Source organism: Oryctolagus cuniculus, chromosome 5, assembly GCF_051225735.1.
Source record: "Oryctolagus cuniculus isolate XC-2025 breed Fujian yellow rabbit chromosome 5, ASM5122573v1, whole genome shotgun sequence".
Classification (NCBI taxonomy): Eukaryota; Metazoa; Chordata; class Mammalia; order Lagomorpha; family Leporidae; genus Oryctolagus; species Oryctolagus cuniculus.
In genome coordinates, this window is record NC_142871.1 from 90,580,874 (window position 1) to 90,595,085 (window position 14,212).

Consider the following 14,212-nt stretch of genomic DNA (forward strand, 5'->3'; position numbering starts at 1 on the left):
AAAATTCTTCAGAATTTCAAATGAAATCATGGAGAAACCATGAGATAAATCACCCCAGGTACCATATTTTATCTAATATTCTAACATGATTTTATGGTAAGAAAAATTAAGAATGCCACTTCTTGTATGCTACTCAATTACTTTCTTAAATACTTAATTTCAAAACCTAGAGTACAAATCTTCTATCCCCCTTTAGTGGTAGCAACCACTTGTCTAGACTTCGGATACTCAGTGTTTTTAAACATGAGTCAATCCAAACTCTCTTTTAATTCCCAGTACTCTTACTAAAGTCAGAGATTATTAGACACCAATATTTTCCAATTAGAAACTTCCATGGTTCAAATGTCAATAATTTTTATATATTTTTTCTTCTCCACATCTTCTCAACTAAAGCCTATTCACTAGCATCTTGAAGCTTTTCTGTTTAATAGACTGCTAAATTTGAATTTTTATATCACATTGCTGGAATAAATTCTTAAGTCTTTGAGTAACATCATACCCTGTAGAGTGTCTACAGGTAATTTTTTTATCCTCCCAGAATTTAAAGATCCCAGGATTTCCAAGGGGGTCATATGTCTCTCTCCAAGGTCTGGTTTGTAGAATTTTTTTAAAAATTGATTCTTTTTTTTAACTTTTATTTAATGAATATAAATTTCCAAAGTACAGAATATGGATTACAATGGCTTCCCCCCCATAACGTCCCTCCCACCCGCAACCCTCCCCTTCCCACTCCCTCTCCCCTTCCATTCACATCAAGATTCATTTTCGATTCTCTTTATATACAGAAGATCAGTTTAGCATACATTAAGTAAAGATTTCAACAGTTTGCTCCCACACAGAAACATAAAGTGAAAAATACTGTCTGAGTACTAGTTATAGCATTAAATCTCAATGTACAGCACACTAAGGACAGAGATCCTACATGAGGAGTAAGTGCACAGTGACTCCTGTTGTTGACTTAACAAATTGATACTCTTGTTTATGGCCTCAGTAATCACCCTAGGCTCTTGTCATGAGCTGCCAAGGCCCTGGAAGCCCCCTGAGTTCACTGACCCTGATCATATTTAGACAAGGCCATGGTCAAAGTGGAAGTTCTTTCTTCCCTTCAGAGAAAGGTACCTCCTTCTTTGATAACCTGTTCTTTCCACTGGGATTTCACTCGTGGAGATCTTTCATTTAGGTTTTTTTTTTTTTTTTTTTTTTTTTTTTCCCCAGAGTGTCTTGGCTTTCCATGCCTGAAATACTCTCATGGGCTTTTCGGCCGGATCCGCATGCCTTAAGGGCTGATTCTGAGGCCAGAGTGCTGTTTAGGACATCTGCCATTCTATGGGTCTGCTGTGTATCTCACTTCCCATGTTGGATTCTTAAAAATTGTTCATCATCCTAGGAGCTTCAAGGAAAAAACTTTTGTTTAATATTATTTGTTGTATTCAGTTTTTCAGACTTTCTAATATAATCTTTTTTTTGGTTGCCTACCATATTCATAATTTCATGAAAATAACATTAATTGTACTATTTAACTTGTTAGTTCTTTGTTTTGTAGCAGATAATTTTGAGTTAATAGGAAAAGACCTTAAAAACAAGGTGATGAGGGCAGGTGTTTGATCTAGAAGTTAAACATTTGATTGGGACACCTGCACCATATATTTAAGTGGCTTAAGATTCCAGCTTTCTGTTAATGTGTACCCTGAGAAGCAATTGAGTCCCTGCTCCCTATGTGGGAGAGCTGGATTGTGTTCCTGGTTCCAGCTCTCCCTGCTTCAGTCCAGATCATTGGCAGCATCAGGAGAGTGAACCAACAGGTGGGCACTCTGTTCTGGCTATCTGTCTCTCTTTCAAACAACAAAAAAAATTTTTAAATGACACTAGATAAATGGGAAAACACTAGTTTGAAGTATCTCTGAAATTTTTAAAGCTCATGTGAAAATGAATTATCAGTGGCCAGCAAATGTACCCACATCAGTACAAGGTAAGGATTGCCTTGAAAATACACTAAGATGATCTGGATATATTCATAAAAGAGAACCTTATTTTTCACAAGCTACACAAACATTCTGGGCCAAGTTCCTTTTAGAAAAGAGGAATAATTTATTATATTCCCCCTTAGTATCCTTCACAAAACTTCACAATTTCCACAAAGTAAATATAAATATTTTCACTAGGGCATTTCATCTTCTAGCACAAATTTACAGAAGCAAAAATTTGTAAACCCACTATTGCAATTTAGTTATGCATATTTTGTGGCCTTTGAAAACAGGTATGTATTTCTAGTTTACATTTTACCAAATGAATAAAACTTTTGAATGTCTCTTTAGTTTGGAAAGCAGTCTGGTCTGTGGGACTTACAACATTGATTTAAACGGCAAAAATTTCACATAGATGTCAAAACAGGAAGGACTTCTGGCATAACAGGTACTGATAACAGCACAATAAAATGAATACTGGCTAGTCTTTCTGATGAAGAATTCTACTAAAGGACATCCCTATACAAAGTTTTATTTTAAGAGTGTTGATGCAGGTTTGTACAACCCTATTTGTAGCTTACATATTGAATTTCCTCACTGATTTGTGACTGTGAATGGAATTATTTTATGTGGCCATATACTTCAAATAAATACACTTAAAATAACTGGGAAAGTACAAGATGCTCAACAGTATAGTACTGATCCATTATACGATATTCAGAGGTGAGAATGTAGCCTACACATTTGACCCCATGTGTAGTCAGAGGATCCCTTTATGCTCAACTACTTGTTCCTGATCACTTGAAGTCACTCGTGCAGATGTAGTAAACTGTTTTCAAGAGGAAAGAGTGCTGCACCTTGATGAGGACAATTGAATTTAACTAACTTCTTCATAACTAGCTGTATACATAGTGAGAAAATCACCAAAACTTGTTTCATCTTGAAATTTATAACTGAATACTGGGAAGAACAGTTTTGAAGATAAAGTGAGATACTACAGGAAAAAAAGTGTTGAGATACTTAAAACTATTATTTCAACCTGTCAATTAGTAATAATTTGTAAGGAATAGGTTGAACCATTATTCCCAAACTAACCTAGAAGTTTATGACTTGGGGTGCTTCTGGTTCTTGATAGGCTCTGAGTAAACATTTGCTATTTCCTTGAAAAAACATGGGAAAAGTCATTTTGTCAAGCCCTAATTCCTTATGAAAACATGTAATTTCATTTTCAAGTGTTTTTTAATTTTTAGATGAAGCACTGTGATCAGCTGGTGCTCTATCAACACTAACTGGACAATGGGCATATCTTCAGTTTATTGTGAAATGAAGATACCTGTGTGTGCAAACCTGACAAGGAGGTACTCAGTGGTCTCAGGAATCATCAGGATTTGTCTTTGAAGGTTTCAAACAGTGGTGGTGGGAATTGCCTCAAACTCCTAATATGGCCACTGCTCTGCCTGTATGCATGCTGCTTCTGCAGGGTCATGCCACATTTCGTGGGAAGGATCAAACAGCAGAAGGGGTAGTAGGTGGAAAATCAAAGAGATAAAGGAAAGGGTTGGCATAAAAAAAGCAAGAAAGGAACACAAACATGAAGGAGATTGGCTAGTGCACTGGGTGAGAGGGAAGTAGTAGGTTTACTGGCAGTGTTCTCTGCTCTCCTCTATGTCCCCTTCAGCATGAATTTGGGAAAATAATTTCAAGCTCCTTTGCTTCTTATATTCTGAAATTCCCATGTTTGAGAAGACAGGAAGCAAACAGTGCAACAAAGGAAAGAGAGCACCATTGCTAAGTGACTTTGTGGCAGTCTTCAAACCTACTGCTGTGGTTCAGTGTGTGTGGGTTTCCTGAAAACTCTTGGTGAGCATATTGTCTAGCTCTCCACTCATTGCTGGGAGGGTCATTCAAAGCTCCCACTAGCTCCGTCAGGCTATTGTTCATTCTGGTTTTCAACTCTTGCAGGATAGAATGCCCTGGCCTGTGCAGCTATGACAAATGTGAACATCCAGAATTTGGAAAGGAAGAAGCAGTAGAGTATGGTTGCAGTCCAAAGGGAAGACTAAAAGGAATATGTAAAGATAGAGACTCCCAGAACATAAGGGGCCCAACACTGCAGGTCCAAATCAAGGTTCTGCTGCTTCTCGAAATTACTTACCCTCTTACTCCTTATGTTTATTTTTGGAAAATATATAAAGTTCTGTTTTTTAAGAAAGTTCAAAAGAAGTAATGTATAAAAATACTGAGAACACTGGCTGGTACATAATAACAACCTTAATAATAGTAACCCTCTTAAAAGCCAATACCAAATTTCTTCTTGTTAATTCTTATTTCAGTATGGATTATAACTTTTCAATCAAGATCATGTTTCTCTCAAAAATGTAAATAAGGCTTTCCTTTAAAAATTTTAAATAAAGATTCTTAGCTCCCTCAGAAATTAATCTATATTTAGACTGTCTGTATTTCAGTTTTGTGGTGGTCCTAACTTCAACTCCTGGTATGACATTGTCACTTTTTTCTTTTAAATGTGAACAAGAAAATTACTTACCAGTGAGGTTCAGGAGCTAAAGCATGAAAACCAAAGCAATCCTGTACTTCAATTTAAGAGTAACTACGCTGAAAAAGTTCCTGGCTGTGAATGTATTTGGAATTTACAACTGGATAATTATTTTGGAATTTACAACTGGATAATTATTTTGTTATCTAGAAAAAATGTTAATGCTGGCAATTGCAAATTTGCAATTTTATGTAAGGACGAATGTTTTTCCCCCCGAGTGTAAATATTACCTTTCAGTGGGACAAGAAAAAAGAGGGACAATGAACAACATTGTCATTCAACAGTATGTAACAAGAGGCAGCTATGAATCGAACACATATTGATCCAAGGACTAAATTGTCCACCAAGGCACTGTCAAGCATAAGACGTCCTGAGTGCCGTAGTACAGGAGTCAGCAGGGTCTGGGTTATGGCTGGGAAGTGGAGAATGCTTAAGTGAAAGGTTTGGGGAAGTGCCAGCCACAAGTCCTGGAAGGGGGGGGGGGGCGCGGATGAGTCCTGCCCCAGGGCTGCTCAGAGGCTCCCTTCTCAGGTTCGGTAGAGTGTGACAGCATGCCCTCAATGTCCAGATTCATCTTCTGCTTCCACCTCTCAGTCATGGCCTGCATGCTAGGGAGAGGCCATGGGAGCAAGGGCAGCCTCAGCTTGGGAGAGGGTATCCACTTGGAGAAAGGGGTGGAGGGTTGTAGTAGCTGCTGTCAGGAAAGCGCGAAGTGGGGTTGGGCACGTGTGTGTCAGAACCACCTGGCAGCTTACTAGATCCACAGAATAAGATCCTGGGATGGGCACAGCTTCTGCTTTTTATTTTTTTCATTTTTAACGGAAGGTTAAGTAACTTAGAAAATAACTACAGTGGGCATAAACACTTGATTTTTTCTAGTACGCTGCATCTAATAGATGATTTTTCTGGCCATGTTTTAAAAACGGGCAGAATTCACACTGGCCACCGAAGGGAGCCAATCTATATGGGCCTTTTCCCACTTTCAAAAAAAAAAAAAAAAAACCGTTTTGCTATTTGTACTTACCTTGTCCTCCAGCGACAAGGTATTGACAAGCCGCAGACATCCCATGCTCAGCACTGACAGACAGAGGTATCCCTGTGCAGACCGCTAAGCACTGGCAGGCCCAGAGATGCTCCGTAACTCCCTGCAACCCAAAAGCCTTCCTTCAGTGCACCAGCAAACTCACTGCTACCCATCCTTGCTCAAGCATTCTGCCTTTCTATGTCTCCCCCTCCGGGGAGCATGCTGACAGGGACCACAGGTGCCCACTCCTCAGGCGGCGAGGGCGGCTGAGGGGCCGCGGCCGGCACGGCTCTCCGTCCTGGGACGCAGCTCCGCAGGGCGCCGGCAGGGGGCGGCGGCGTCACGCCGCTGCCGGCGCCGCGGGGGAGAGTCCCGCACCTCACGCCCCGCAGCTTCGGAGGCTAATTCCGGACTCCCACAACTTCAGGAGCGGCGGCCGGAGTTGCGCCGGCTTTGGGGGCAGGCGCGTTCGGCTTCCTCAGCGTTCTCCCCGCAGCCGCCTCTTCCTCAACCTCCCACAGCCTCTACGTGGAGAGCAAACCGCTGAAAGAGGCGGCGAGCGGCCGGCGGGCGCGGACCGAAGTAGAGAGCGCGGGGAGCAGTCTGCAAAGGTGGGGGAGCGGGTGTGCAGGGATAGCTTAGGAGAGCGACGCTAGCAGGGGAGCCTCTGAAACGTATTTTGCACGCCGCGCCACCTCCCACTGACATGTTCATTCACTGGAAATGAGCGCATCGGGGCGGGCTACGCCGAACGCGCTTCGCCGCCTCAGCTTTCCCGCCGCGGCGCGTCAGGCCCCGCTCGGCGGCGCTTTCGTCGCCCGGGCGGCCGCGCGCTCGCTGGGGCGCGCCCGGGGCTCGGCCACTGGCCGGCCGCTCGGGGACGCGCTCGGGCCCCGCCGCGCTCCGGGCTGCCCGCGGCCGCAGCCGGACGCACGTCCGCGAGCCGCAGCACCGCCCACCGCGTCTCCGCGGGCTCGCCGCGACTTCCCCGGCGCGTTCTGAGGTTTCGGGAATCGAAACCTAGTTGTCGGCCAGCCCGCCCCTCACGTAGGGGATCGGTTTGCGTGGGACGCGTGAACTCGCTGGCCCGCACGGGAACCGAGTTCATTCACGGAGTGTAGACAGAGTTTCCAAGACGGCATCGCTCGATCCCCAGCGCGGCAGGGACGCGGTCCCGGGCGGGATTTCTCGCTTGGGATGTTTCTGTAGTTAGGCCATTCTAGTGGGATCCGGTGACATGGATTTAGTGGGATTCATGGCCTCTCAGTCCTCGGACAGGGCGTTTTAAGTGTCTCCTTGTTTGGAGGGGCAGGGGAGGGAAGGTGGGAGAAGAGGCTTGCGTGTGGCGTACGTAATTAGCATCTGTAGAAATACACGCACGAGCGCCCGCGTCCGGAAACCCGCACAGCGCCGCGGCCGGAGCCCCCGCATTGCTGGCCGTGGACACCCCGCGCTCCCAGCTGTGGACACCCCGCGCACGGCGCGGCGGCTGCTCCGCCGGACGCCGGGGCGGGCGAGCGGCGGCGAGCGGCGGCGGCGGGGGCGGCGCCCTATGCAGATGAGGAGGGTGTGGCGAGCGCGCAGCGCCGGGGCCCCGGAAGCGCGGAGAAGCCCGGTATAAAAAAAGTACTGAAGACGTTTCCCCCGCACAACTGCTAAAGCTCCAGAGACAGGAGCGTGTGCGGCGGCGGAGCGGGAGCCGCCACCTCCGGGACCACTGCAGCGGGGGCGGCAGCGGCGGCGGCGGCTCGGGCGGGGGCGAGGGGCGGGAGTGGCGGTGCAGGCGGCGGGGGTCTGGGAAGAACGAAATCCCAGCCGCTGCCGGCGGTGCGCTAGCAGCTCCGGGCAGTGTTGCCGCCTCGCGGTTCCTCGCTCGCTGCGCTCTTAGAAGGGGCGGCCGCCTCCAGGTGACACAGACGGGACTCTCGCTTGCGCTTTCCAGATGCATCAGAGATACTTTTGGTGCGGGGCTGCTGTGCGGGGCGCGGCGGGGCACTGCGGGGGCCAGCGGGGGGTGGGGTGCGTTGGGGTGGGGTGGGGAGGGTCTCCGGGCGAGCCGAGGAGGGGCTGCGCGCTCAGACCACGGCGGGCCACTGCCTGCCGCTGTCGCGCGTCCTCACCGTGCTCCTTTCTCCCCCACCCCCGCACCCCACTTGTTTCTTCTAGGACTGAGCAGGGCCCAGTGGCGCTCGGCGGGCACTACATGGCGGAGGGCGAAGGGTACTTTGCCATGGCCGAGGACGAGCTGCCCGGCGGTGCCTACATCCCGCTGGGCGGCGAGTTGGGCGGCGGCGACGGCGGCGGCGGGCACTGCTTGGACTACTGCGAGAGCCCCACGGCGCACTGCAACGTGCTGACCTGGGAGCAAGTGCAGCGGCTGGACGGCATCCTGAGCGAGACCATCCCGATCCACGGGCGCGGCAACTTCCCCACGCTCGAGCTGCAGCCCAGTCTGATTGTGAAGGTGGTGCGGCGGCGCCTGGCGGAGAAGCGCATCGGCGTCCGCGACGTGCGCCTCAACGGCTCGGCCGCCAGCCACGTCCTGCACCAGGACAGCGGCCTGGGCTACAAGGACCTGGACCTCATCTTCTGCGCCGACCTGCGCGGGGAAGAGGAGTTTCAGACTGTGAAAGACGTCGTGCTGGACTGCCTGTTGGACTTCTTGCCCGAAGGGGTGAACAAGGAGAAGATCACGCCGCTCACGCTCAAGGTAAAGCCGCCTCCGTCGCCGACGCGCGGGGGGCCTGGGGGCCGGAGCGGGGCGGCGAGTAGGAGGCAGGGCTGGGGGCCTGTGCGGGCGCCCTGGAATGACTTTCCTGGTGACTTTGCTTTTTTCCCGCGAGTAAACCAAGCTGCGTGGACGGCATTGCGTCTTTGCGTGTACTTGGGTGCTTCAGCGCCACCGCTCTTCTCGCTTCCTCCTCTGCGCCCCGGCGGCTTCCTTTTCCCCTGGGTTTTTGACCCTTGGCTCTTCTTGCTGGAACCTTGGGCCGGGTAGATTCCGATCGGTGGAGGACTGAAACGGAGTCAGTTGTTTGTGATATAGTTGGGGAAGGAGCAGCCAGCAGCAGAACTGAGTCAGTGGGTTTCGTCTTGTACCGGAAAATGTGAATAGGTTGCCTAGCTGCCTTCAGCCGAGTCTGGGAATTAGGGACGTATCTGGTGGTGCTCCGTATTGGTTCGGTGCTAAGTGTTTAGTGCTACTGTCTTCTCGCCCTCCGCTCTGGCTTACGGCACGTTTTATGTAATTAGTTAAAAATTGTCCGGGGAAGCGTCAGCCTTCCAGTGTCGGACTGTAGTTCGTGTCTGATTATAACTGCACAGTAACCCTGAAGGGACCCGCATGGGATGCTGATAACGGCCTGGGGATGGGGGGGGGGGGAGGGAGTAGGGGGAAGGGAACGAGGTGTCTGGGGACGGGGGTGAGAGACTAACCACTGCGTGCTCTTCTGAGTCTGTGGAATATTACCTGGACGCCGTGTGGATATGGTGCCCATTAGACTATTTTCAAAAAAAAAAAAAAAAAACATTGCAAAAGTCAGACATGACAACAGAGCCTCTTACTGCTGTGCTGCCTCTGCCAAAAGCCTCAAACTATTACTTCTAGTCTCTTTCCCAGACAGTGAAGCTACTCGTTAAATTTTTTTTCCTGTCTTCAGAAGACTGCTTAAGCCTGCAGGTAGTGTTTTGCTGAAACTTGACAAACAAAAGGAAAAGTGCAAAATTTATTCTCAGCAATGAAGAAGTTTTATTTATTTTATTGCTTTTTCTAGGTTTGCTCATTTTCTTGTTTTATCTTTTAAATTATAGGAAGCTTATGTGCAGAAAATGGTTAAAGTGTGCAATGACTCTGACCGATGGAGTCTTATATCCCTGTCAAACAACAGTGGCAAAAATGTGGAACTGAAATTTGTGGATTCCCTCCGGAGGCAGTTTGAATTCAGTGTAGATTCTTTTCAGATCAAATTAGACTCTCTTCTGCTCTTTTACGAATGTTCAGAGAATCCAATGACCGAAACATTTCACCCCACCATCATCGGTGAGAGTGTTTATGGTGATTTTCACGAAGCCTTTGATCACCTTTGTAACAAGATCATTGCCACCAGGAATCCCGAGGAGATCAGAGGAGGAGGCCTGCTTAAGTACTGCAACCTCTTAGTGAGGGGCTTCAGGCCCGCCTCTGATGAGATCAAGACCCTCCAGAGGTACATGTGTTCCAGGTTTTTCATCGACTTCTCAGACATTGGAGAACAGCAGAGAAAACTGGAGTCCTATCTGCAGAACCACTTCGTGGGCTTGGAAGACCGCAAGTACGACTATCTCATGACCCTTCACGGAGTGGTGAATGAGAGCACAGTGTGCCTAATGGGACATGAGAGAAGACAGACTTTAAATCTTATCACAATGCTGGCTATCCGGGTGCTAGCTGACCAGAACGTCATCCCTAATGTGGCTAATGTCACTTGCTATTACCAGCCGGCCCCCTATGTAGCAGATGCCAACTTCAGCAATTACTACATTGCACAGGTTCAGCCAGTATTCACATGCCAGCAACAGACATATTCTACTTGGCTGCCCTGCAATTAAGAATCATTTAAAAATGTCCCGTGGGGAAGCCATTTCAGACAAGATGGGGGGGGGGAAAGAAAAACAAACAAAAAGAATGACCCAGCCCTGATTAGGGATGTGTTTTGTGCAATGATGATATGCTCCAGGATTTAAGCTTGGCGAAGCTTGTGGATCTTTCTGTAGGTATGGGAGCATGATCTTGAAAGATCTCCCTTCCTGACCCTCCCTTTATCCTACCCAACTGGATTCTGTCTGAAACAAAAGAGACCTGTCATTAAAAGCAACCAGGTTCTCTTAAGATAACAAGAGAAAAAAATTGCTTGATGACAATATGGGTTTGCAGTAAGTGCTCCCATAGCTTTGCCATAGTGAAGACAAAAAGTGGAAAATTTCCTTTAAAGGTGAAAAATCTTGAAAGGGAAAATACAGAGGAAAAAAAGATCTCACCTCCACTTGTTTGTGAGTTCCAGAGTTCAGATAGTAACAGTACAGGAGGGAGGAGAACTCCGATGTTGGTGTTGCTATCTGAGTTTGTAGCAAGTGTTTCTGTTGTGCGAACAGAAAGGGCTTGCTCCAAATGAACAGTAGTAGGTTGGTGCAGTTCTCACAACAAACAGCAGAATTTAAGATGACACAATCCATTAATTCCAGCTGCGTGCATAGCTCGCATTTTTAAAATGTGAAAATGCAAGCAAAAACAGCTGGGGCAAAGAAAGTATGCTCAAGGACCAAAGATTTAACAGATAACAATACCCAAGTAGAAGAGGTATAGTAAAATATATGAAGAATACTATATTTGTTACACACCAATACACATCAAAGTGCCTGTTGCCTTCTGAAAATTTGAAGTGGAAAATTGTTTTATGGTTTAATGCTTATTTTATTTTATCAGGGACTCAAGAAGAAAATAAAACAACATATAAGCTTGTGAATGGTGGAGAAAATGCCCTATTTTTTTCTTGGCAAATACGTGTATAAAGTTGACATTGTTGGTGTGATATTATAGGTACGTGTGTATTTTATGTGTATATATACACGTATCGTGTGTATACACACAATACATTGACTATGATCTACAATAATGTATCAAATAGGAAATGTTTACTATATGTTTTTATGTTTTCAACAGGATGATATGAGATATGGGCATATTGCAATGATGAGTTAAAACCCACAACTAAAAAATTAAATGAAGGAGGAAAGCAAGTAATATATTTGATAGGAAGAACAGAGATTATACATTTTTAGTGATTTTTTTTTCTTTCCTTTTTTATGAGCCAGAGAATTCCACAAATGGGAGAATATTTGTTTGGCAGAGCACTCTTTATATATTGAACTGTCATTTTGACAGTTTGAACCCCCCCCCTTTTTAATTAATTGCATGCCTCCATGGTATATAATCTAGTGGATTATGAATCAGTGGTAGGCTACTTAAATTCCTAACTGCTAAAAAGAATTTCTGGTGATCTGAACACTACTTATTAATATTTAAATGAATTTTTTAATGAATGCATTCTGCATTTCTGGACCACTAGAATTTAGTAAATGTGAAATGACCCTTTTTAAAGAGTATTTGCACAATTGCTTAAAGTTTATATATGAGATATATATTATATATAATATTTTATAAAATCATGCCAATATGAAACTTCTTTGATCTGGTTGTCACACTGCATTTAAATATTTAGTACTGTAATTAAATCATCTCTCACTAAATCAAATCCAACTTTATTTTGTCTTCTCCGGGAGACCAGTATAGCTTTGTGAAATGAACTGGCATTACCATTACAGTTTGAGAATGGCTGATCCCCAAATTGCCCTTTCTTCTCGAACCTTAATTCCTCTAGACACTGGTCTCTGAAAATGCATTTGCTAAAAATTGAACCAACACATAAAACCTTCCATTTCTGTAGTGAAACAACCACACAATCCCCATCAACCCTAGTGGACGGCTGCTTCCTGTGAAAATTCCTCTGAATACTCAACAAGAAGATTTTTGTCATCAGTTAAAGAAGGACTGGGGGAGAAAATAGCATCCACCTGTTGGCGTGCAACCTGTTTGCTTGTTTGTTATCTCGGTATCTCTCAGATGTTCAGTGCTAGGTTAATCCAGGTGAACCTACCTGAACACATTTTGTACAGCTTTCTTTGAAACCTTAACAGAAACCTAATGAGTTTGCTGTCACAGCTTCCCTGTGAATTCTCTTAGAGCTGACACAGCCCTTGTGTTGCCATCCACTGTTTTCTGGGGAACTCTTCCTGCTCCCACTTTGGCTCAGACTCCTTCACTCTAGCCCTGGGTTGAAAAATTAATTGCAATGTACCAGGAAAGATTTAATTTACAGATTAAGCCTGATCCTCACCTATCAGAAGAAACGAGAGCTCTCTGCCTGTTTAGCTGTTTGGAAGTTTTCTAAATAAAACAAAAAAACAAACAACAGCAACAAAAAATCTAAGGCAATGCTCAGGAACACAGGAGCCACTGGTGACCAGCTTTCTTCTTATCCCGATTCTTGACAAATTAGCTGTTTACTATTTTAAAGAGTCTGGAGATCTCTGACTCTGACATTGCAACAACCTGCTGTTAATTTATCACACAGATTTTTGTAGGGAGGAGCCCTATTTGAAAATATACTTCTCATTTTTCTCAAATATTTATATTCATTTTTTGCTTACTTGAGGTTTGGTAGCTTAGTTGAAAGTGCCAGCACCTGGCGTTCAGTTAGACCAGGCTGTACTCAAAACTTGTCAGCATTTACTTTAATACGTATATAATTTATTTCTATTTTGTATGTACTTTAGTCTTGTGCGTATGTAGTTGAATGCACAGTGGAATATATGTCTCTCTTTGTGGATATGTGGCCTAAAAATTTGAATGTCTGGTGAGAGAGAGCCGTGTGTATAGGTCAGAGAAAAAGAATAGCTCTCAACTCCCTGTTAGTGCCTGTGATTTGTTTGCTTTCGTGTTTATCTGGCCTCGTGTGCTGTAACTTTAAAACGGGAAGATATTTTGTCTTCTGGAGGCTCTTCTAACCTGTCCAGTCAGGCGTGTCAGAGAACACTCGCCTGCAACAGTTCCCTTTTAAAAGTTTACTTCGTTTGCAGTAAATTCAGCTGCCTGCAGAACTCCTACACCAAGGTGGACTTGTCCCTACCAGAAATGGAATCACAAGTAACTGCTCACTTTGACATTGGGTGGACTATTTTAACATGGCTCCAAAAGCTACAAGGATAGAAAATGATCTGTAACCCAAGCCAAGAAGGAAATGAAATGAAAAGTGAACATACTGTTTTTCCCACCCCTTTCTGTTTGCTTACCGTTGGTTGCTTTACTGTGCACAAAGTTGTTTTCCATGCAATACTTGTTAAATAAATATTGTGAACTATGTTGTAAATGAAATGTATTTTGTTGAAAGCTGTCAGCAGTTTAAAAATAAGCTTTTTTTGTTGAAGTGTGTTAGATGAAACCAAAAAGCCAAAAAAAAGTTCTTTCATATATAGCACCTATTTAAATATATTCATTCTTTAAGATTTCTTTTAGCATAGCTTTTTCAATACTAAGAAAGAATCTCTATGTTATATTTTATGATAATGGCTTGCTAACAAAGTAAATGGTAAAAGTACATAGTGGGAAGATGTCAAGGTAACTTGGCAAGACTTGCTGCAAAGCTTTGCAGAATGGAGGAGGCTCTGCCCGCTGGCTGTCTCTCCCTCCAACCTCGCTACATCCATTGTCTGCTCTGAAGCGTCCTGTTGCAGCAAGCTGCACTTTGGGTCACTCTTTGGGGATATTTTGACTATAGACTGTGTCACAGGCAGAAAAGGAGTTGATGGAAAATGGACTCTTAGAAACTGACATGTTTGGATCAGTGCTAGAGGGATCAGATTGTGAATTTTGTTTACAGCATCCAATATTTGGATTTTTTTTGTAAATAAAAAGAAGTTATTTTTTTCTATTGATTTGTGTCTGCTCTCTTTGATGTCTGTTGGCTAAAGACCAGATCGTCTGAATCACAACCTGACAAGGCAGTATGTGGAGAAGACCAGCCTTCAGCAACTTTCCAGTTGGAGCACAGGAAATGAAAACCTTCAGCTTGCCAG

General features: G+C 45.0%; 1 protein-coding gene and 1 long non-coding RNA gene across 3 annotated transcripts in view; one reads left to right on the forward strand and one right to left on the reverse strand.

The window, feature by feature from the left end:
* The window catches only part of LOC127493011 (uncharacterized), a 169,286-nt gene extending 163,493 nt beyond the window's left edge, over nucleotides 1–5,793 (reverse strand). The window contains exon 1 of the long non-coding RNA XR_011388638.2: nucleotides 5,543–5,793. This is a non-coding gene — a long non-coding RNA (uncharacterized LOC127493011). The remainder of the gene's footprint in view (nucleotides 1–5,542) is intronic.
* Nucleotides 5,794–7,149: 1,356 nt separating this feature from the next.
* Nucleotides 7,150–14,071, forward strand: TENT5A (terminal nucleotidyltransferase 5A). Of its 2 annotated transcripts, none has more exons than XM_008263145.5 (3): nucleotides 7,150–7,449; nucleotides 7,709–8,252; nucleotides 9,353–14,071. In XM_008263145.5, exons 2-3 carry the CDS (start codon nucleotides 7,746–7,748, stop codon nucleotides 10,127–10,129), a joined length of 1,284 nt encoding a protein of 427 aa, XP_008261367.1. In that variant the 5' UTR covers nucleotides 7,150–7,449; nucleotides 7,709–7,745; the 3' UTR covers nucleotides 10,130–14,071. The 2 variants fall into 2 exon arrangements, with proteins under 2 accessions (XP_008261367.1, XP_002714593.1); XM_002714547.6 differs by having other exon boundaries at nucleotides 7,331–7,504.
* The last annotated feature ends 141 nt before the right edge of the window (nucleotides 14,072–14,212 follow it).